This window comes from Marmota monax, unplaced genomic scaffold (assembly GCF_021218885.2).
Source record: "Marmota monax isolate L192 unplaced genomic scaffold, Marmota_monax_Labrador192_F-V1.1 WCK01_AAM20220418_F8-fsc00005, whole genome shotgun sequence".
NCBI lineage: Eukaryota > Metazoa > Chordata > Mammalia > Rodentia > Sciuridae > Marmota > Marmota monax.
The window spans coordinates 13,912,183-13,935,789 of record NW_026692254.1 but is presented as its reverse complement, the minus strand read 5'-3'; the positions used below and the strand labels follow the sequence as shown (position 1 = coordinate 13,935,789).

General features: G+C 38.8%; 1 protein-coding gene across 1 annotated transcript in view; it reads right to left on the bottom strand.

Annotated features, from left to right (window-relative positions):
- Tars3 (threonyl-tRNA synthetase 3) overlaps window positions 1–8,072 on the bottom strand; it is a 68,448-nt gene extending 60,376 nt beyond the window's left edge. The window contains exons 1-4 of the mRNA XM_046435826.2: window positions 7,649–8,072; window positions 6,629–6,700; window positions 5,447–5,640; window positions 506–629 (exon numbers count right to left, since the gene is read on the bottom strand). Coding sequence (XP_046291782.1) covers window positions 506–629; window positions 5,447–5,640; window positions 6,629–6,700; window positions 7,649–7,966 — 708 coding nt within the window. The 5' untranslated portion in view covers window positions 7,967–8,072. The remainder of the gene's footprint in view (window positions 1–505; window positions 630–5,446; window positions 5,641–6,628; window positions 6,701–7,648) is intronic.
- Between the last annotated feature and the right edge of the window lie 15,535 nt (window positions 8,073–23,607).

The window sequence follows — 23,607 nt, the reverse complement described above, 5'->3', positions numbered from 1 at the left end:
TGGGGATTGAACCCAGGGCCTTATGCATGCAAGGAATCACTCTACCAACTGAGCTATATCCCCAGCCCTATATATGAATTTTTAAATCTAATAGAATTCACTTCATTTTCAGCCAATCACAATGGCATGATCTTTTTGCTTTTGCATATATTCTGATGCTGGTGACTCAACTGAAGGCCTCATATATGCTAGACAACTACTCTACCACTGAATTACATTCCTAGGCCTAAAATTCATTTCAAATACACATTATTTAACAGTTAAATTTTCTAACTTAGGAAAACAACTATTTTAAGAAATGGTAAATATGGGCTCCTTAAAAAAGTGATATCTATTTGTATATATACAAATATTTATTAAATATCTATTAAATACCATATTATAATTTTAAATCTTAAAAGGCCAAAACATTCATCATTCTTTACTTGAATACCTGGTCTCTTCCCCAATGCAGTTTACAACATAAATGCCCAAAGATTGTTTGGATGGTTGTTAAAATACTTACAGCTTGAGCTTCCTCATTATCAAACATCAGCAGCTCTAGAGTGGAATCTCCTTCCAATGGGCGGTCCAGGTCCCATAATTCACCATTTACCTTGGCAACTACTGTGTTTTCAGCCAGTTCTTGACTAGTAAGAGAAAAGCACTTGGGAATTAACCTTATTACATGCTATAATGAGTTATTAGAAGAAAAGATTAAAATAATTTCAATTTTTTTTTTTTTTGGAAAGTGGATAGAAATTGCAAATGTAAACTACCAGGACAGCTACCTCTTTATAACAATTATTTTATGTATAAAAGTCATATATGTTCACTATTTTTAAAACTTAGGAAACAAAAAATAAAATTAAAACCCCACGTACATATCGCTACCCAGGAACAACTCTTAAAATATTTGGTACGTGACTGGCTAGTTTTTCTCCTGTATCTTCCCCTTCTCCACTTCTTTAAAAAAAACAGTTGCCACCATAATTTTATACCCCGCTTTTTCACTGCCACACATTAGACTTCCAAAGCAGCTTAGAAATATTATATTTATTAACAAAATCTCCAAATCTGAACATTGAGGCCACCTGCAGTTTTGCTCTTACAGAGCACACCACATAGACATCCCTACAAATGCATCTTTGAATCTTTTGTGAATAAGTTCACAGAAGAGGATGCTAGGTCAACAGGCATAATAGATTTCTGATAAACGTCATCTGAGTGTATTCCTTGCACCCTGGAAAAAAATTTAAATCTGTCAATGTGATGTTGAAAGTTTTGATTTCTTTGATGACTAATTTTAATTGTGATGAACTGTCCATTTTCTCTGCCTTTTTTCTACTAAGTTATTGATCTTCTTTTCAGTAACACTAACTGTTTGGAATATTGACAAAAAGTTAAGAGAAGAAACCTGGGAAGCACAGAACAGCACAAAGGAAAATATATATATATATATATAATCCCACCACCCAGAAATTCCAGTTAATATTTTATTCGATTTTATCCTTCCATGCTTTTCCATATATACACCAATATAAAATAGTTAAAATTATCATTATGTATGTTATTTTGTAACCTACTTCTTAAGATTAAAAATAAATCACAGCATTGTCCATAACAGTAGACAGACTTCTAAAATATGCTATTTAACAGTTGCAGAAAAACTAAGATTAGCTAACATTTTGGTTAATTTTTTGTGGGATTTGGCTTTTTGTTACTATTGTTTTGTCAGTTGCAATGAAAATTCCTGAATACACATCTTAGTACCCAAGCATTTTCTCAGGAAAAGTTCTCCAAGTAAAATTACTATGTCAAGGGAAACACATTTTTAATGATTTATGTTGGAATATATTGCCAAATTTTCCTACCAGCAGAGTTGATACCTTGTCTCTACTCTCATAATGTTAGGTACTATGAAATTATATCCTCTCTACAATGTCATGTTTTAATTGGCATTTCTGTGATTACCTTGGGCAGCAGTACTGCATTTGTGGCTGGGAGCCCACACTCTAGCATGAGGCCAACCTGGATTTAAACTCTGGACAATTTACTCAGCTTCTCTAAGTCTCAGTGTTCTCATCTATAAAATAGGAATTATGGTGCCTTCCTCATATATTTATACTGAGAATTAAAAGATTACTTATGTTAACTTAATGAATGTTAGATATTGTTACTAATGAAATAGAATTTATTTTCATATTGCTAGTTGATAAACTAAAAAAATTTCTTCAAATCCATTGGTCCCCTTATTGTACACTTTTTCCAGCTTTCCTTGCAGCTAAATGTAGCCATGAGACCATGACTAGGGCCAACGAATACAAGCAGAACTGACATGTACCACTTCTGCATCTCAGCTTAAGACAGAAGAGGGCACTTCTCCACCCTTTCTGTTTCCTGTGGACTGGAACACACATGCTGCTGTTACTTCTGGACCATGGAAATCAGATGGAAGTAAGTTAGATTTCCAAATGACTTTGTGGAGAAGTGCTGACCTGGCAACATGGACCACTCACCTCCAGACTGCCTTATGATAAAGAGACTTTGATTATATTTAAGCCACTGAGTTCTTTCTGATGTCTTGTAGCAGTTTAGCCTATGTTTTAGCTAATACAGAAATAAGGGCTTGCAAGTAATTAAAAAAAAAAACATGTGGCACTGGCTTGGCAGAGGGGCAAGAGGTTACAAGGAAATAGATATAAGGATATTGGAAAACCAACAACCTTTATATGGCATTACAAAATATTTGATAAGAACTTGCAGGCAAACCATGTGTTACAACAGTGTGTGAGGAAATAAGTATAAAAGGGTACTGGATAATTCCTGGTGCTTTTACCAAGATAGTACTAGAATGAGAAACTCGCATGTCAGATGGAATGGACAGGGCTTCTCTGACCTAAAATTCAAATTGATTAAGAGTCCAGAAAATGTGGGGCTGTACAATATTGAAAGATAATCTTCTGTCCCAAACAGCAGGAAGAAGGGGAACTGACAGCCCTTCTCAAAGGCCACACATAGACAGACAATAGGGACCTAACTGTATTAGAGAGTAAGGGTGCTGCCCTCCCACAAGCCTGTTGTTTCCATGAGCTCAGTTCATTCAACTAAGGGAGAAAGGAATGAGCCAACTACAAAAGCCAAGAAACTGAAGGTAAGGAATCTCTTGTCTAAAAGGAGTCTTTAAATGAGATGACCTTCATATCAACTGATTAGCAGCAAACAGACCCGAAGCTTACTACAGTTAACTGTTTGAGGGAATTCTATCACCAACCCAACTACAAGCCCCATTTACAAACGCTAGTGACTGATCTTAAAAGGGACTCTCAGGCCCCAAAGTGCACCTGTAAGAACTAGGCTGTGCAAACTAGACAGCCCCCAAGGGGACAAACTTCCCCACAATTCAGATTTGGGAAACAAGGGCAAAGAGACAACTGTGAACTTCCCAAAGAACAAAACCAGGGCCTACAGGTTTGTGGATGAGGAAGCTTCTTCCACAGCACAAAAGGTGACCAGATGGGCTGAGTCCAGCACTGTGGGCATAACAATTGTGAGCAGAATCAGAAGAATTCTGTAAAGCAATGCCTCCTGTATTTCTCCTTTTTGTCCAAACAGACACTTTAATTGTGGTTTTCTTGTTTATTGTATACATATGGTGTAAGAAGATTTGTCTATTATTATTTGTTGTTAGGATGCAGTAGCCAGCCTGACAGGGTGGGTATTCTGCACATCACGTAGAAATTGTGAGCTTTGAGCTACAGGGCCTGGAGTTGTCATCTCACCTAGGAAAGGGGTGAGTGCCAGATGTTGAAAGAAGACCACACACAGATATCTGGATGTTGGAGGGATTGACTGGGAAAGACTGCCTGTTTTCCTATAAACCATTTTTTTTTTCTTCCAAGGTAAAAGAATTTCAGTGGGACACATGCTAGCCAGCACTAATTTCCATTCTATCTTATAGCTAGATGTAGTCATATGACTAAATGTGAGCTAATAGGATGCAAGTGGAAATTGAAGTATGCTACTATGGGAACTTGACTCCAAAGCATCACTGTTCTTCACTCTCCCCTTTCTTGTTTGTACACAGGCCCACAGATAGGACCCAGCAAATCACCAAGACAGAAGGAACCTGGGTGCATAAATGATTTCATGGGCCAGAGATGTCCACCAGATCTGCCTGGTCATTTGAAGACTGTTACATGAGAAAGTCCAACACTTTACTTAAGCCACTGTCTTTAGGGGGTCTCTGCTGCAACAGTTTAGCCTAATTCAGTGGTTCTTAAACTTTAGCATGCATCAGAAGCTACTGGAGGGCTCATAAAAACAAGACAGCTGACTGAATCAAGAGATTGAAAGGGGGTTGCAAAAATTTGCTGTTCTAACAAGTTCCCTGATAATGACAATTCTGCTAGTCTGGGCACCACACTTGAGAATTGCTGAAACACATTACGGGAAACCTGACTCCCCATGAGAAAATATATCATTTTTGCCTCAAAATCCATTTTTCTCTAGCACATCATCTCTCCTGGAAAACATGGAATTGGGTTAGAAGGGCCTTTAGGTACATGATAAAGGCTGAAACAGAAATACCTTAGCCATAGATAGCTTTCAAAAGAAATCTGAGGATTTCAACTGCTGAAACTGTTTTTTTTGTTGTTTTTTGGGTACTAGGGATTGAACACAGGGCGCTTAACCACTGAATCCCATCCCCAGCCTTTTTTTAATATATTTTATTTTAAGACAGGGTCTCGCTATGTTGCTTAGGGCCATGCTAAGTTGCCGAGGTTGGCTTTGAATTCACAGTCCCCCAGCCTCAGCCTCCTGAACCACTGGGATTATAGGCATGCACCACTGCACCTGGTCTGATTTGTTTTTTAAATAATAAAATTGTATTAACATGGAAATTTTGGGTTATAGTTTCATATAATTGTATTTAATGCTAGAAATTAACATCAACCAAAACAGTATAACTTCAGTAATATATCTAATTTCTAGAAAGACCAAGAACTATTCCAGGACTAATAACAGCTCGAACACGTACATCTCCAATCTAAAATTAAAGGACCTGTAAAAATTTCAGAGAAATCATTTGAGTAATGAATAAAGTCAGTGTGTGGCCTGTCAAGGAGTACAAATTTTTTTTTCTCTACTATGTATTTTTATAACTTTAAAATTTGGGTCTTTTATAAAAGAACAGATTGTGTTCTGATATTCATAAACTTAATCAAGTGACCTTTTTAGAAGCCAATAGGAAAAAATTCATTACATTTAATTTATTCAACTGAATGAGGAAAACAAATATTTTATCATCCCCTAGAAAAACATTCTACCAGGCTCTGATACAATTGCTTACTACTTAATATCTTCTCCAAACTATTTTTCTATCTATATTTGTCTATATGTTAGGTTTATTATATATATATATATATATATATATATATTTTTTTTTTTTTTTTTTTTTTTTTACCTAATCTCAGCAGCCACATTATATGGTGTTGTTTTCCAAATTTCCCCTTCCACTGTTTTCCCATCAGTCAGTCTTACTGCTATCACATTGCTTGCATTCTCCTTTGTTTCACACATAGCATGCAAAAGCTGATGTTCTTTCTTCAAGGTTTCAAAAAGTTCCAGCCTTTCTTTTATAAAATTTGGTTGTTTCACCTGAAAATCATTAGAATAAAATGAGATTAACAAACACAGTCCAGGTATTGCTAGCTGCTCAGTTCTAAATCATTTCCACATCCCACACTGCCTTCTCAGCATACATATATACTCTCTTGTCTCTCTCCTTCCCCCTTCAGAAGACTCCTTTCCACTTATCGAATTCCTTAGCTCTACAGTCCAGTTCTAAGCCAGCCACCTTTAACTCCTACACCTTCCGGCCTCTCCCTTTTCACTATTCACAGCACATGTATGAAGTGGCACACAATACACCACTCATTAATATACAGCCATCCCTCTGTATTCATTGGGATTTGATTCCAGGAGCCTTATGGATTCCAAAATCTGAGGATGTTCAAGTCTCTTAAATAACATAGTATTTGATTATAACCTACACACATTCTCCTATATACTTAAATCCTTTCCAGATTACTCAAAATACACCTATCAATATAAATACCATATAAATAGTGGTTGTACATTAGGAAATAATGACCAAAAAGTCTGTACATATTTAATACAGACACAATTTTTTTCCATACATTTTCAATCCACAGTTTGTTGAATTTGTGAATGCAGAACCCATGGATACAGAGGGGACAAATGTACCATCTCATTTCATTCTCTAGTTGGTTCTCCTTTGTTTATCTCAACTTGTGAACCAGATTATTCTCTTTGAGGCCAGGTATTCCTCCTTTACATCTATCAATTGTTAATGCTCAATGAATATTGTCTGGTTGTTTTAATGATTTATATTTAAAAAGCAGAGTAGCTGGTTTCCTCAATACAAAGTAAGAGCTCTACTATTCCAACTTAGACTAAGTGCCATTTAAATATAGTGTGCCTTAACATCTCATAGCTAAGGCTCAACAGTCTTAAATACATCTCAAATAATAATTTAACTAATAATTATGTTCTTATAAAAAATCTGCCTATACATATTTTAAATTACAGGTAGTATTTTATATTGTTTCCATAGCAATGTTACCTCACTGTCAGGTCCATGTTCCTTCAATTTCTCCTTTTGAATGTCCTTTTCTTGGCTTTGACTAGAAGGAGGCTGAAAGATAAGTTACAAACAACTCATGCCAATGACAAGTAAGAACAACACATTGAAACCTGAGGAAGAAGGGGGACTGCAAGAGCCCATGCTTAAAGGTTCAGAGCTGGGCTCTCCCAACCACTACCTACAACCTATAACGGGCAAGTTGTTTTCCAGAGTTCAGTCCTTCTTCAGTCTGCTCTTCTTGCTATAAGCACATTTAATATATTTTCTTCAGCATTTCCCGCTAAACTTGTTTGTACCCAAAATCTTCATGAACGGTGCAAAGAACGGGAAGAACATCTCACAGTTTGAGAAAGCCTTCAGAACTAAGTTTATTGTTTTACATGAAGATGATTTGTCCTTTTATGAACTAAAATACCAAAATACTGTATTCAATGTTAAGTATACAGTTCTCTTAAGATAGATTCCCAAAACAAGAAAATAAAAAATCAAAACCACCTGCTACGGGAGGGAATAGAACTGTTTGTTGATCTTTATGCCCAAGGAAAGAATAACGAATGTTAAGCGCCACGGCCCTTTTTTCATACAAATGAAAATGCTATTTCAGCTATTAGGAAAATATGTGTGGCAGGCTCTTTAATAGAATAGCTGAGAAATTAAACCATCGGGTCAATTTGGTGATTGCTGGAAATCTAGCGGTTCTGGGGCCGCTGCAGGAGAACTGAGTAGGGCACCTGGGCCGAGCACACTCTGCGTGACCACGAGCTAGGCCGAGGCACCCCGGCTGGGGGCACCCCTTCAGGGAGCTGGGCAGGCTGGGCAGCGCGCCATCGTGGACACACCCTGCAGCACACCCCCCACTCCCCGGCCTGCACCTGCGCTTCCAGATTTGAAGACCGCTAAGTGAGCACTGTCGCGGGTAGCGGGTCGCGGGTCCGTGGAGGCGGAGGCGCCGCAGCGCAGCCCACAATCCGCCCCCCGGAGTCCGGGCCTCCTTGTTACCTGCGTGCCCGCAGCCGCGCGCTCGGCCTCCCCGTGCGCCGCAGCCGCCCGCGCCGCACTCTCTAGCTTGGCCTGATGGCTCAACTCCTCCGCCAGGCACAGCCGCAGGCGATACAGCCTGTGGCGCAGGTCGCGGTTCTCCGCCCGGAGCTGCGCCACCTCCCGCGTGAGGCACGGCCCCTCCGCCTGGCACCGATCGGGCGCGTTCAGCTGCTCGTCCCTCAGGCGCTGGACCTCGGTCCACAGCCAGCGGATGTCCTCCTCCTGCCTCTCCAGGCGCGAAGCTACGGCCTCAGCCGCCAGGGCCTCAGCTGCCATGGCGCCCGGCTCCTTCAGGGACCCACGCCCCGCGGGGAGTTAGCGGTTGCGGCGAGGGCAACAGGGAGACTCAGTCCAGGGCAAGCCACGGGGCGGGGCTACAGCCCCGCGCCCCGCGTAGGCGGGTCGAGAGGCGGGGCCAAGGCCGGACACACCGCCGGGGGCGGGGCGGTGAGAGGGGCGGGGCGGTGAGAGGGGCGGGGCCGAGTGTCGAGGTCCTACAGGGTTGGGGCCTATGGCTTGGGCCTGGACAGTGGCGATGGGGCCACTGTCATGTCCAGGTGCTACCTGCAAACCCTGTTTTTATGTTGAAACGATTCTGTTTATAGCTGGAGAAATTGAGACAGAGAGGCTATGTCACTTGACCAAATCCTCCAATACTTTGGCAAGGCCAACATATCCCATTTCAATGGATTTTTCCCTGGTTTTCTTTTCTCTGGAATTCTTGCAGTCACCATCCTTTGCATCTCGAAACCGATTCTGAAAAGTAGCCATTAAGAATCGACCTTAACCTTCATGCCAGGGATGTTTAAGGGGCAAAGGCCACCCCAGAAGCGCACATAGAAGAGCTCTACAAAAATTTTAAATCTGACCAGCATGAAATTGCTAGCTCTTCCAGTCTAGGGAAATGCCACATACCCTTTGTATACCCTACATCCATGAGCATGAAACTTGTTATGGCAGAAACATGAACTGATTTTTTTTTAAACTTTATTTATTTTTATGTGGTGCTGAGGATCGAACCCAGGGCCTTGCACGTGGGAGGTGAGCACTCCACCGCTGAGCCACAACCCCAGCCCATGAATTGATTTTTATTATTCTCTTTTTAATATTTATTTTTTTTTAGTTGTAGTTGGACACAATACCTTTATTTTTTATTCAGTTATTTATTTTTATGTGATGCTGAGAATCAAACCCAGGGCCTTGCCCGTGCTAGGTGAGTGCTCTGCACTAAGACACAACCCTAGCCCCTACTGTTATTCTTAAAGCTTAGAATTTTGGCACTGTTCTAAGATCTTTGCAGATAACAACTTCTTAGATCCTCACCTCAGGAGATACTATTATCATATCCATTTGTAGCTGGAGAAATTGACACACAGAGAGACTATGTCATTTGACCAAGTTCGCACAGTTACTGCATGACAATTTGGATTCAATCTCCCAAACAATCTGAAGTCTGAGTGTATGATGCCTTTAGACCTTAGTAAAATTTAATTGAACATGTCAGATGATTTGATACAGGTGATAAATGCCATAAGAATTCTGAAATGAGAGAGTTAGCTTGGACTGGTGTAGTTAAGAACAAGAGCAATACTTCAGAAAATAAAGATTGGGTGAAATAAGAAAGGTGGAAAGGTAGACAAAGGCCACTCTAGGAGCAGAAGCAGTTCGGGAAAAGAAGCTAGGGAATGAGTTAATTGAGCTAATCTGATTAAGTTAACTGGAATTCCAAGAAGCTCCCAGAAGGAGGTTCCATAACTTCCATGTGGAAATTTAAAAACCATCTATTAAAGAACTCTGTTTTAAGGAAAAACAGAGAAAGTACAGAATTTAGTTAAGATGATAATAATGAAAAGATTACAATTCTATGGAATATATAGACTAGAGAAAAAATTGTATCTAACACCTATATTGATAAAAACAAAAGAATGAAAATAAATTTTCAATAAACAATCTAGGACAAGGACATCAAGATAAACCAATAGCAACACCCTAATGAAACTACATAGAGTTGTCCTTCAATACCATGGTGGTTTGTGTTCCAGGACCTCCTTCCACCACAGATAGCCCATGGATGCTTAAGTCTCTTATATAGAATGGTATAGTATTTGCATATCATCTACCCATCATCTCTAATATAACATAAATGCTATGTAAATAGTCATCATATTATATTGTTTAGGGAATAATGACAAGAAAAAAGTCTGTACATGTTTAGTACAGATGCAACTCTTTTTAGATATTTTCAGTCCAAGGTTGGTTGAATCCATGGATGTAAAATCCACCCATATGAAGGGTCATTAACGCAGCAATCCCACTTTTAGAAATTTATTCCAAAGATACTTTGCTAAGAATAAAAATGCATATCACAAAAATTCAATGGAGGTTTATCTGTAATTATAAAATACTGCATAGGATATTGGTTCAGTTAGCTGTGGTGCAAACACAATGGAGCATTCTGCAGCTGTCAAAAAGAATTAGGAAGATTACTAAAAACTGATATGGGATGGTTTCCAGGGAATACTGTGCAGTGATAAGAACATATATAGTATGTTACAAGTTATGTAAGAAAGAGAAGAAAGCACATGTACACCTACTTATCATTATAAAAATGAATAGAAGAATAAATTAGAAAGCAATTATGTTCATCTCTGAGGGACCAAGGGAAGGGAAATGCATTTATCTACTGCATTGCAAAAAGAAATAGAATAACAAGCAATGATGACTACCTACAAGGGATCAGGAGAGGGGAAATGAGCTGTGAGGACCTCTGAGAGATTTCTCTGGGTGTATCCTTTTGTATAGCTTTGACTTTTGAAGGTATATAAATATTCTGCATATTCAAAAACTAAATCAATGGACATGAAAAGAGAGTAAGTTTAAGTAGACAACAAACTTAACTTTAATTCAAATGACCATTATAACCAAACGAAAGGTGATGGAGAGGGAGAAAAAAATAACTAACTATAATCCACAATCTTAGATGGATTGTAAACAAATGCTGAACTCTTTTCAGAAGGTTTTTGTATTGTAGTCATGTTGGAAAAAAAAGAATTCTGAAGCTAGTTTTTATATGCTCTAAGACTGAGTGAGTGTAAATGTGTCAATACTGGGATCTATGATTCTCATTGTATAAGAAAGATGCAAATATGGAATGAGAGTAGAAAAGAAACAATCCTATGGGGATAGCTTGGACTGAGATGGATTTGTGTAAACCTATGATTTATAAAATGTTTGTGAGTATGCTTCTGTATACACACACACAAATGCAAGTATATGCATGCACGTTGTATACATGTGAATATATTTACTAACTTTTAATGCCAGAGGAGTCAAGAAAAGATACCCAGTAGCAATGATGACACATAGCATTAAGGTCTTGATATTTACCCATTAAAAGAACCAGGACTCCTAGGAGAAAGGTCACTCCAGGACTGGGATACAGATTCAAGATAAACCTGGAACAGCTTGTCTTACTGGAAATTAGGGAAGGGCTCCCCACAAAAATGGTCTGAACATGTCACAAGGACGCAGGAATGACCTTGAAGATGTTCCCACTGGCCAAACTGGTACTACTTGTAAACCAAAATTAATTAATATGACAATGAATCATAAACCACCAAAGGACTGGGGATGTGGCTGAAGTGGTAGCGCGCTCGTCTGGCATTCGTGCAGCCCGAGTTCGATCCTCAGCACCACATACAAACAAAGATGTTGTGTCCGCCGAAAACTAAAAATAAAATATTAAAAAATAAGAAATAAAAAAATAAACCACCAAAAATATGGGAATTCATAAATCAGAAGAAAATAGAAGACAGAAAATAGAAGAAAAACAGGAAAGAAGCAAGAAGCTCAGTGTATAAACTATAGACTGATGCCCAGAACAAAATGGGAAATGCAGAGATAAATGTAGAAATAGAGCATTAGAAAATCATCAGTTTGCCAACTTCAGAGTAAAGATTAAGTCAGGCAACAGTCATGCTCAACCTAGGGGCCAGTTTTGAAAAGTGGCAGGATATTTGCATGGTTTTAAAACATCTCCCTGCAGACTCTTTATTAGGTGCAAGGGAAAATCAAAAATTAATCACACAATGAAGAAATCAAGCAATACCTTGATAAGTGATCAAAATTAACATCATCTATAAGGAACAGGTGGGCTTCATGAGTCTCCAGATGTAACATTGAAAAGAAGGCATAATCCATCATACAGAATTCATTCCTAGAATACATAACCCCTGTGTAATCCCAGAGAAATGTCACACAAACACAAAATAAGGTACATATTGTTTAAATAATGAAGGGAAGAAACTGTTTTTCAAAAACATTGACATCATAAAATACGGTCTCTAGAAATGTTCCAGAGTAAAGAAAGCTGAATAATCATGATAATTAAATGCAATACTTGACCCCAGATTGGATCCTGAAGGGGGCAAAATGCTTTTATAAAGAGCACCATTAGACCAACAAACTAAAATGGAAAATGGATGGCATATTAGATAAAAATATTGTGTTGATATAAATTCATGATATTGATAAGTATTAAAAAAACAGAGTGTCTCCATTTTTCATAAAAGCAAGCTAAATTATTTAGTCAAGTTGCATGTAACTTATATCCATATGGAAAAAAATTGTAGAGGGAGAGAGGATAAATGATAAAGCAAAGGGTAAAACCTCAATGTAGGCTTCTTAGAACATGATGAGATAATGTTACTCCTCTCGGTAAAGCCTTTAGAAACTTTCTACAACAAATGGAGTAAAATCTCATTTTCTTATCAGGACCTATCAGGCCAGCAAAACTGAACTCCCCATGGCCTCTCTAGCATTATACAAAGACCTTTACAAAGAACTAGTCCCTGGAGCTCTCAGATCCTCAGATAATCCTACTCCTTCCTGGCTCTGAGATTTTACACATTCCAAGTCTCTGCTTTTTTTTTTTTTTTTATCTTCTATCACTCTTACTATCCAACTTCATCCTGGGGTTTTAGCTTATGTGTCATCTCTGTGCTCCCTGTAAAGTAGCCTTGCCTCCCTTCTCTCTCAGCACCTCTTTCAATTATATTGTAATTATTTTATTCATTTGTCTGCTTGTATTTTTTCTGTCCCTACCTCTTAGCTGGAGTTGGGGGGGGGGCGGGGGTTGACTCTATTATTTCACCATGATTCCATACCTCCCATCTAGTACAAAGCAGAAAATCAAAAAAAAACTTTGGAGTTATAATGGCCTCTCACAAAATTATGAAGACAGGGAGAAAATAAAAAGATTAGTCTTTGCCAAAATTGGGGGGAAAGGGAATGAGTAGGCAGAGAACAGAAGATTTTTATGACAGTGAAATTATTCTTTATATCATTATGTATCTTTACAAAGGCATAGAATGTATAACTCACCAAAAGTGAACCCTAACATTAACCATGGGCTTTGGTTAATAATGGTGTACGATGTAAGGTCATCCGTTGCACAAATCTGCCACTCTGGTGCAGGGTGTTGACAGTAGAGGAGGCTGTATCATGCACAGGAGCAGGGGGATATAGGAAGCCTCTGTACTCTCAGAGTGTCTGTATTCTTTCAGCTTAACTTGGCTTGGAATCTAAAGAGCTCTTAAAAAAGAAAAAAAAAAAACCTTAAAAAAATTGTTCTAAGAGGTCCATTTCTGCATCTACCAGGAAGGACATTGGTGTGGAGGACAGTAACTGCTGTGGCTTCCAGGGCTTTGATGAAACCTTAGATGAGGGGTCTTCTGTCCTAACAGCTGCGGTTTCATATTGTAGGAACATTCATGGTTGCCCTGGGGGTTGCAGCTCTTGATAAGTTTGGTGTGGCTGAACCAAGAAAGGAGGCATATGCAGATTTCCACAGAAATTATGATTCCATGAAAGATTTTGAGGAGATGAGGAGGGCTGGTATCTTTCAGAGTTGCAAAGTGATTTTGGAATATAAAGAATTTCTTTGGATTGAGGTCCTTAGAAGTTTGTGCTCCTGAACTATAAAACATGAATACATGGGCTAAGGGAGAGTTTTTCTTGGTAAATAAACAATTAACAAATACTGTAGACAGTGTTTGCTTGATTCTTATTGATAATTTGGGGCACTTAAAAGCAACATAATTGGTTGGAAACTTTTAACACCGTTTATGAACCTCATGAAGATAACTCGATTTCAGTATTTCCTACAGTTTTCATTGTTTTTATACGTCTTTAATTACTCTGATGTTTCGTTTATTTCAGTGGGATACTCCTAGGTGCAATTACCTGGTCCTGGCCTTGAAATGGTCTTCAGGAGTCCATATAAAATTTCTGTATTGTGGACTCTAAGAAAGGAGAATGATATAGTTCTTCCAATAAAATCTGTCTATGGACATCACCACCATTTGGTGTCCCTGCTGCCACAACTGAAAGGCAGATAACTGAGAAATACTCAGTATTATTTTGTTAAAGTGCTAACCATGTGTATTTGGGAATATGTATCTTAATTCAGAAATTGATTTTACTTAACTAGAATTGACTAATGTCTGTTAATGCCTAAACAGTATGGTAACTTTTTCTCAGAGGAGTTCTTAGAACCTCCTGTTGTCCTTTGTTGTGATGAAAGTGATACTATAGAGCACTTTGAGAGTTACAATTATTTTACATTTATTTTATCCAAAGCTAGTTTAATCATGAATTGTCACTTTGTTAAGATAACAGAAACTGTATCTTACCCTTTTTAACTCATGCAAAATTGAATCCCAGTGATGTAGCCTGTATTAAACTCAGATGATATTAATAAAAAAAATACTTCATTGTAAAAATCCCTGGTTAAAAATAGATGTTTATAAATGGCCTGTAAAAAATAAAATAAAAATAAAAATATTCTAAGAGATTACAAAATACCACAAGATGGCAGTATTTCTCTCAGAAGTGTCAGTAAGGAACCCACTTAGGGAAGATCCTGATGGCCTATGTCCTGGTTCTTCAAGAAGCTCAGAGTGCATCACAGTAGTGTCACAGCCCAGCCTGAGGTTTGCACTTTTGATGGGTGTTTGTAAAGGCAGGTTTTATTATTATTCAGGGGTGGTGGGGCGAACAGATCAACAGACAATGGCCATTGGGAAGATAGTTCATTACTCAGTTACCAAGAAAAGGGAGCACCTGGTCAGTCAGGAGGCAGAGCCAGCAGGAGAAGAATTTGCGCAAGAGCCTGTGTTGTGGTTTTCCTGGGAAGGAACAGGTGAGGTAGGGCAAGCAGTTTAGGACTGACTAGTTGGATCATCTCAGTGGGCTCTGGGGGAGTAGGGCTGTCCCTAGTGGACAAGCCCCAAGACAATTAGGGCAGGGGAATAGTGAGTCCCTTATCAACACTTCTAAGAAAAATACTGCTATTTTGTAGTCTCTTAGACCATTTTATTCTTTTCTTTAAAGGTAGATTTTTTTTTTATTTAAAAAAGAATTCAATTTTTTTGTTTTAATTGTACATGGACACAATACCTTTATTTAATTTATTTTTTACATGGTTGATGCAACGAAGTACAGAGATATTGGGTTATTTTCTTAGGTCACTTACAGGGCTGGAAGAAAAGCCAGGAAAATTTTTCTTGTGGCTACGATCAGAGCACTCCAGGGAATTTTGATTTTGTGAAAAATAAATCTTCCAGACAGATGTTATAGAAAAAGCTCTACTTTCTTCTATTAACCAACATGGCAGGAATATTGTGATAACCACAGATTGTTTTTTTCCCACCAATTTCCTAACTGGAAAAAAATGTCAAAACATTTGAGTTCCTTTAAACAACTCCTTGATATGTGTACCTAGTGACTTTTAGAGAGAAGACAACAAGATATGAATGGGGAAGGACCCTGCTGCCATGACTCACTTGCATCAGCAGGTACAGAGGAACAGGGTAGAGAGTGCACCTGAGAATAGAACAGTACACCTGCAGACCTGGCCAGGGGAGGTCCTGAGATGACTCCAGGGTCTGAGCAGATGCAAGCAAGTATACACATGAAGGCTGTCTTGGAGCAATCGTATTACAGCCATGCAATCTGCAGTGAGCCATTGTTTGTGGCAGCACTCCCCTGAGTCAGCAGGAATCCCTTCTTCTAATCTGGTTTCATTAAGTGGACACCAGACTTGGATCAGAGGAGAGGGATTATTTATGCAATTGTATTATTTAACCAAGTCATCATTTAGAAGTTTTCAAACTTACCTCTTTCTTTCTTTCCTTCCTTCCCTGTCTTTCCTCCCCTCTCTTCCTTCCTTCCTTCCTTCCTTCCTTCCTTCCTTCCTTTCTTCCTTTCTTTCAGTGGGATAAGTTGAGAAATAACATGCAGTAGGTGATTTAATAAAAGACACTAGTACAACGACGCGGTAACTTTCTTTTGCTGTCTGTAACTTTACTAACCCCAAACTGCAGTTGTGGGGAGCAGAGATGAGCAGCATAGTTCTTGATACAGCTTCCTACATTATGATGTGACCATTAAATATAGATTATGAGCACGGTATATTCATAATGACGAAAATAATCATGGGGTGCTAGAGAAATGATTATTTGGGGATGAAAGGAGGAATTTAAATTGAACAGCAGTTAGCTAAGCTTTGTTTCTTGCTTAGCTTTCAAAGTTTACTACTGCAGGGGGTTAATTAATATAGCACAATCCTCTTGAGCCAAGATGGTCAGCACTGCATTTCTCCCTGGGTTTAATCCGATGCCTTCTTTCTCCCTGCAGATCTCTAATAATTCCAGGTGGCAGTGTGGTGTGGACATTGGCTGCAGAGTCCAAAGAGTGGCAAGGGCCAGGAGGGAAACACTTCCCCAGCTCTACACAGGCCAAAATGTTTGAGATAGGAGCTAAGTCTTGGTTTTATTATTGTGAGACAAGGACACAAAAAGAAAAGGAGAAGAGAAAACAGTGGCTCTCAGAAATACTGGTGAGACACAAAGAGCAGATCCTAAAGGAACTCAGACTAGGCCAGGTGCTCCTCTGCTTGGTGTATGATGGAGTGTTCTCCCTGAAGGAGTACAGAGAGATCCTCTCACAGGATTGCTATCTGAGGAGAGTGGAATATTTTTTCCTGAAGCTTTTTTCCAAAGGCCCAAGTGCTTTCTGTGCTTTCTGCTCTCATCTGGAGGAATTCTGCCCTTACCTGCTTACCTCCATTTTCCTTTATTACCAAGGTAAGAATATGGTTTGCTCTGAAATATAGTAAGCTTAATGATAGTTGAATCAAAATATCAGGCTCCGTAACTACACTATGTAATAATGAGTTTCAACACAGCATTGATCTTTTTTTTTAAGTATTGTTTTTTTTTTTTTTTTTTTTTGTAGTTGTAGATGGACAGAAAGCCTTTATTTTATTTATTTTTATGTTGTGCTAAGGATCAAACCCAGTGCCTTACACATGTCAGGCAAGCGCTTTACCACTGAGCCCCAGCCCCAGCCCCAGCATTGATCTTTATCTTACTAAAACCATGCAGTGCTTCTCTCTTAAATCTCACAATGCAGAAGTAAATGTGTGTGGTGCTGAAGAAATCCTTGCACAGCCCCTGGAGTGATGTTCAAGATGATTTCTAATCATCTAATAAAAAAATTTTTTATCTTTCTTGTTTTAATGAGGATTTTTAGATGCCAGGCATAATGTATTAATAGGTTACAGAAGATTGGACTGGGCTTTCATTCTATAGGCAAAGACACAAAAAAGGGTCATGGTTCTTCAGAATGTTAAAAATTAACATATGATCCAGCATTTCCACTGCCAGGTATATGCCCAAGAGAAATGGAAGTATGTGTCCACACAAAGACCTGTGTAAGATATTCATAGCAGCATTATTCATAATAGCCAAAAATTAGGAAAAAAAACCCAAGTGTCCATCAATTGATGAAACAAAATGTAATATATCTATTATAAAATCATATTACTCTGTCATAAAAAAAAATGAAGGAATGATGCATGCTACAACACAAATGAACTTAAAGCCCTCATGAAAGAGAAAGAAGCCTTTCCCAAATGCCACATATTATATGATTTTATTCATATGAAATGTCCAAAATAGGTAAGTCCATAGAGACAGAAAGCAAATTAGTGGTGGCCATGAGCAAGAAGTGGAGGGAAAGAAGGGAAATGTACAGAAGTTTTGGGGAGGATGATGAAAATATCCTGAAATTAGATAGTTGTGATGGTTCACATGTCAGAGAATATTCTTAAAAAACAAAAACCAAAAACCTCTTACTTGTATACCTTCAAAGGGTGAATTTTATAGTGTGTGACATATAACCAAAAAAGCTGTTATTTTAAAAAAACAGCATGCAAATCTTCTCAGCTGTTTCTCTCAGTCTTCTAAAGAGAGCCCTTGAAATGGCCTATCCCAATTTCCCAGCCTCCCTCCTTCAAAATAGAAAGGACTCCTTCTTGCTAAAAGTGGGTTTGGGATGGTCAGCGTAATACAGGAACAAAGAGGAGGAGAGGGCCAGGAGAGTGACAGCATGTGTTCTGGGGCAGTGGTAAGAATGAGGGAACAGAGGCAAAAGGAGAAATCTCTATCTGCGAGTCTGTGGCCTGTGTCTGTGATACCCATTCAAGTTTTTGAGAATTGTAAGGAAAGGATTTGAACTATTTTGAAGTAGTGTTTCATTGCTGGTCTTCATTTGCCTTCAACACTTCTCCAAGACAGAAGTGTGAGTTCCAGCTTGATGACAGATTTATTTTGAGGTTTATTTCAGTGGAAAAATTATCTGTGGCTTTTAGGATAGTCTTGATTCATAGATTTGTTGTAAACTCCCATTCCATGGTCTCTATAACATTCAGTAAAGTGGTCAATCTACAGAAACAGTCAAAAAAGTGAAAATGAATATTTATAAATGGCTTCTTACATTTCTTCAGGCTGCACTGTAATATAAATTTACAAATCAGAGAATGTTTGCCTTTTCATGTGTTAATCCAGTCCAACTTTACAGAGTATCTACCATGCCTCCTGCACTATGGTGAACAAGACCAATGCAATCCTTATTTTTCTTTTTTAAGAGAGAGTGAGAGAGATAGAGGTAGAGAGAGAGAGAATTTTTTAATATTTATTTTTTAGTATTTGGCGGACACAACATCTTTGTTTGTATGTGGTGCTGAGGATCGAACCCGGGCCGCACGCATGCCAGGCGAGCGCGCTACCGCTTGAGCCACATCCCCAGCCCCGCAATCCTTATTTTTCAATAAATCCTTTAGTTTTTATACATTTAATTTCAAAATACATTATGCATTTAAAAACTAAAGGATTTATTTATTATCTATTTAAATATATATATTATGCATTTTAAAATAAATACATAATATAGGTGCCAGGTATAATGTATCAATATATTGATACATATGTAAATATATATATGCAATTAAAATACTGTAATTTATATATTATGCAGGATAAATATATAATGCATTTAAAAACTGATAATTTTTTCTTACCAGGTAACTTAAATATTGATACGTAAAAAACCAGCTGAATAGCGGTTATAGTAACTACTTAACTTTTTTAAGTAGTTTTTTAAGGAATCATCACAGGTTGAGTTTTGTTTGTTTGCTTAATTTTTCTTTGTAAAGAAATTATCTTGACTTAAGAGGAAGAGGAAAAGGAAAGTAGATTAACTAGGGTTTTAGCTATATATTTTGGGGGAGGGGGTGCTGGGGATTGAACCCAGGGTTTGTGCATGCTAGGCAATAGCTGTAAATTGAAAATTTTAATTGTCTATTTCTAAAGCATGTGTGTCACAATACTGACATTTATTAAGTCTTGAGTTGGAAGTGTGGATTGATTTCTACTGTTATTCTATAATATTTTACTATTTTCAATGCTTTTCTACATACTATAGAATGTTACTAAGTACAAATTATTTCCTTTATTTGAAAATGAAATAATCTGATGAGGTTATACAAATCTATACACATGACAGAATTTTGTAGAAATACACAACCACCACACACACAAAAAAATGAGTGCCTGTAAAAACCAGTGCAATTCAAATAACATCTGTAGCTTAGTATTGTGCCAACATCAATTTCCTGGTTTTGATCATTGTATGAATGTTATATGGAATGTTATCACTGAGAGAACCCTGCCTGGGAATTTTCTGTGATTCTAAAATGATTTCAAAAAGTTATAAAAAGAAAGAAAATAGCAAGGATATGATAAAATTTTAATTGGAGAGATTGTTTTTAAAGTTAGCTTTGAGAAATAAAATTCTAAAAATGTTCACATTCTTTTGCCACCTGAATATCATATCAATGGTCAGAATTTAGAGTTGAAGACTAACTTTTAGTTAATTCCAGGTTGTTAAGCAAATTCTTTGCAAAGGCTCAGGTCCCTCCAGCATTGAGTCATCCATGTATGTCCAATGGAGCTCATCCTTTGTGAAGGTCCAGGAAAGGAAGCTTTGTGATAGGTTGTAATGATATCTGTCTTCAGGAGGAAATCCATTTCCTGTCACTGTGTGGACCTAAAATCAGTTCCTAAACTACCAAAGAGGCCTTGCAGTTAGTTCTAAATATACAGAGGCCATCTGCCATTGTTAGAACACAAACTATTAAACAAATACATCCCAGCAAAACATAGCAAGAAAGGTACAAACCTAGCATTCATGCTGCAGAGCACTCTGGGGAAGGTCCAATGATTTATTCAGTATAAGGCAGAGACCAGGGGCTGGGGCTATAGTTCTGATAGAGTTTGCTTAGCATGCACGAAGCCCTGGGTTCAGTCCCAAGCACCAAATAAAAGAGGCAAGAGACAAGAAGTGAGGTGAGGGCTTTTGCTTAGTATCACCAGCTAGTGGTGCTGCTAATGGGATCTGGAAGTGCTATACTGTCCTCTCATGTTTTCAGCCACATGTAATCATTCCTATGAACAACACCACTTGTTAAAACAGATCAGTTTGTGCCAATAGGGATGAACAGATGCCTGCCTGACACCGTTAATTACAGGGAAAGAGCCCCCTCACTGGGAGGGGAGAGGCTCAACCCTTGGAGCAGCTCCCACCTCCACAGGTGGCCACTGCATTTCCCTTATTCCCATCCCTGTCATATTGGGAGGAGAGGCAAGATCTGGAGCTGGAAGGATAATTTAAGTGTGGGCATATGAGAGCAATCCCTAAACCATCATTCCCAGAGCTGGCCTCTTGAAAAGTGAGCCATTCCACACTATGCAATGCAGCGGGGCGGACTTGTTATGCACATGCAGAGGGCAGGCGCAGGGCCTGGCATTGGGCCCAGGGATGGAAGGATGGGGTTGCTTTCCAGGAACTAAAGGGAAGACACAACAGAAGGCAGTGTAAACAAGGGCAAGGCCAATGCAGGTGGGGTGTGGTGAGCTTGGCAGTCTGGGGCTGGATACGGAAGGGGACCTACAGAAAGTTTTAACTGAGGTGCCATCTGCTCTTTTCTAGGGGCTATCACCTCTGACAACTGAAAAAAGTAAAAAGGCTTAAGCAGGAAAGTGCTGCCCCAAGCTAGGGCAGAAATCATGGTCAGTTTCTGGGGATATGGAACATGAGTTTCACTGGTCAGTTTTAAAAGTCAGCATACCCTCCCGGTGACTATGGCTGCCAGGCTAAGCCCAAGATAGGGAAGGCATGAATACCATTGGCTTGTCAGGAGCTTGAGGAGAAGCCACATTTGAAAGAGATATGGTGTCTCCTTTTCCTTCTTCACTTGTTTCCATGAAAACCATTTTTAAATACTGCAAAGAAAATGGATATTTACTCCCAAACTCCTCTATTCAGAACAATGCCAGCATGCATGTTTTAAAAACCAGCCACTCTACTCCCAGCTAAGACAAGCAATTATTCATATTCAACAATTGGTAATGATTCATATTTCAATGAACTACTGGATGTTTCCTTTAGAAAAATGTGAACCAAGTAATGTTCATCCTTTTATATACAATTTAGGATAGCCAAATCTCCAGAAACACATTGTTATAACTTTAGAGGACAAAAGAAAGTCTGTAAAGAGTGGGTGAGCTTACAGACTTGCAGAAAGTGTGATTAACTGCTTGTGTTACAATGCAGAACAAACCCACAGGATCTTACAAGACATATACATTGCAGAAGAAAAAGCAAGCTTTGGAACTCAACATGAACCTAGCAACGCCCCTGACACTGAAGATCAAGAACAAAGTCTCCAGTTATTTAACAAGTATGTTAACATTCTCAGTGTTTGCCAGCTTTAAAAAGTCTTGTCTTGCTACTTTTCATTTTCCTCCTTGTTTCACTGTGTCCTTTGGTCAATTACAAATAGTTCTGCTGGTATGTGTATTTTCTGGGACATTTTCAGGTCTCTGTGTGATTTCTTAGTTGTTTCACGGTATGAGAAAAATAGAACTTGGAGATTACCATTTGGTTGTAGGAAGCTGATGCTGTTGAAGTGTGTGCCTGGTGATCAGTCTTAGTTTTTGTTCTGTGTTGGAACCCAAAACAGGTCAATGCTGCTCATTCAGAGTACCCCCAAAACAATCTACTTTAGGGATAATATTTTAAAATCTGAATTAAAAGATTACAAATGGAGCAGCAGTCCCCTAAAGCGTGTGCTAATGCTTCTCTCAAAAAAAAAAAAAAAAAAAAAAACACTCTTCATTGCTCGTGGAATATTCTGGGATTGCTCAACATATATGAAATTCTTATGTTCTTTTGGCTCATAAATTGCATGTTTCATGGGCAAGAATAAAACCTGAATTGTGGTAAGACTCTATGGCTATTTCTTGCAGACTTTCTCATAGAAAGGATTTGCATAAAATGAGAATTCATATCATAAATATGTTCCCCACTCCAGTCTATGTCTTTCCTTCCACTAAAGGCATGAAATGGGATGTTGATAGTTGGTGTACTAGCTATCAGAGTTCTGTAATTTTCTTATGGATCTCAGACATGACAATCAATAACTATGGTAGAAAAATGCATAAGCCAACATTTGCTATGCTTAAATTGCATGTATAATTGAGTTTACCTCTCATTTGGCTTATTGTAAAAATAATAAGTCCCCATTACCATAATATATGCCCTTGAAAGTACATTTCCTGATTTCTGCCAATTCTCTTGCTGGGCTGAGAAACTTGTGCCTTGCAGCAAAGCTCTCAGGGTTCCCTGCACCTGACTGGGTGGCTCAGGTTCCCTGCAGAGCCAGGAAGCTTTCTCTGGGGCTGGGTCGGTGGGTCAGGGGTTGGCTCCCTGCACTGGGAGCAAGACCTCCCCCCAGCCTATCCAGAAGGTGAGGTCTGGCTCTCACTGCTCAAAGCCCTTCCTGGTACAAGACCCTGAGCTGCAGATGCCTCTGAAGTTTGCAAAATGGTGATTTCTGTTTCTTTTCCTCTGCTGCTTCTCACTTTCAGTAAGAAAAAAGGGACAGAGACACATTTGGATATAAATATAATACACAGATCTATAGAAAGAGACAGACATTTATTTTAAGCAATTGGCTCACGTGATTGTGGGGGCTGGTGAGTTCATGATTTGTCAGGCAAGCTGGCAGGCTGGAAATTGAGGTAAGAGTTGACGTTGTTGTGTTAAGTGGAGACCCACAGGGCAGCAGGCTGGACTATGGCAGTCTTAAAGAGAATTCCTTCTCTGCAGGAAACTTCAGTTTGTACTCTTAAAATCTTCAACTGATTAGGCAAGGCCCATTCACAATATGGAGAGCAATCTGCTCCATTAGAAATCTACTGATTTAAATATTAATCGCATCTAGAAACTACCTTTGAGGTGGCATCTAGATTGTTGTTTGAGTAGACAACTGGGTACTATAGCCCAGCCAAGTTGACACACAAAATTAAACATCACAAGCATGGTGTTGCCTTGGGCAAGTTGTGTATAACCTTTCTGTGCCTCAGATTCTCTCCTGGGAACTGAAGATAATGAACAGTCCCTGCCTCATCAGATTGTTTGAGGGTTCAATGCACAACATGTACACGAGCCAT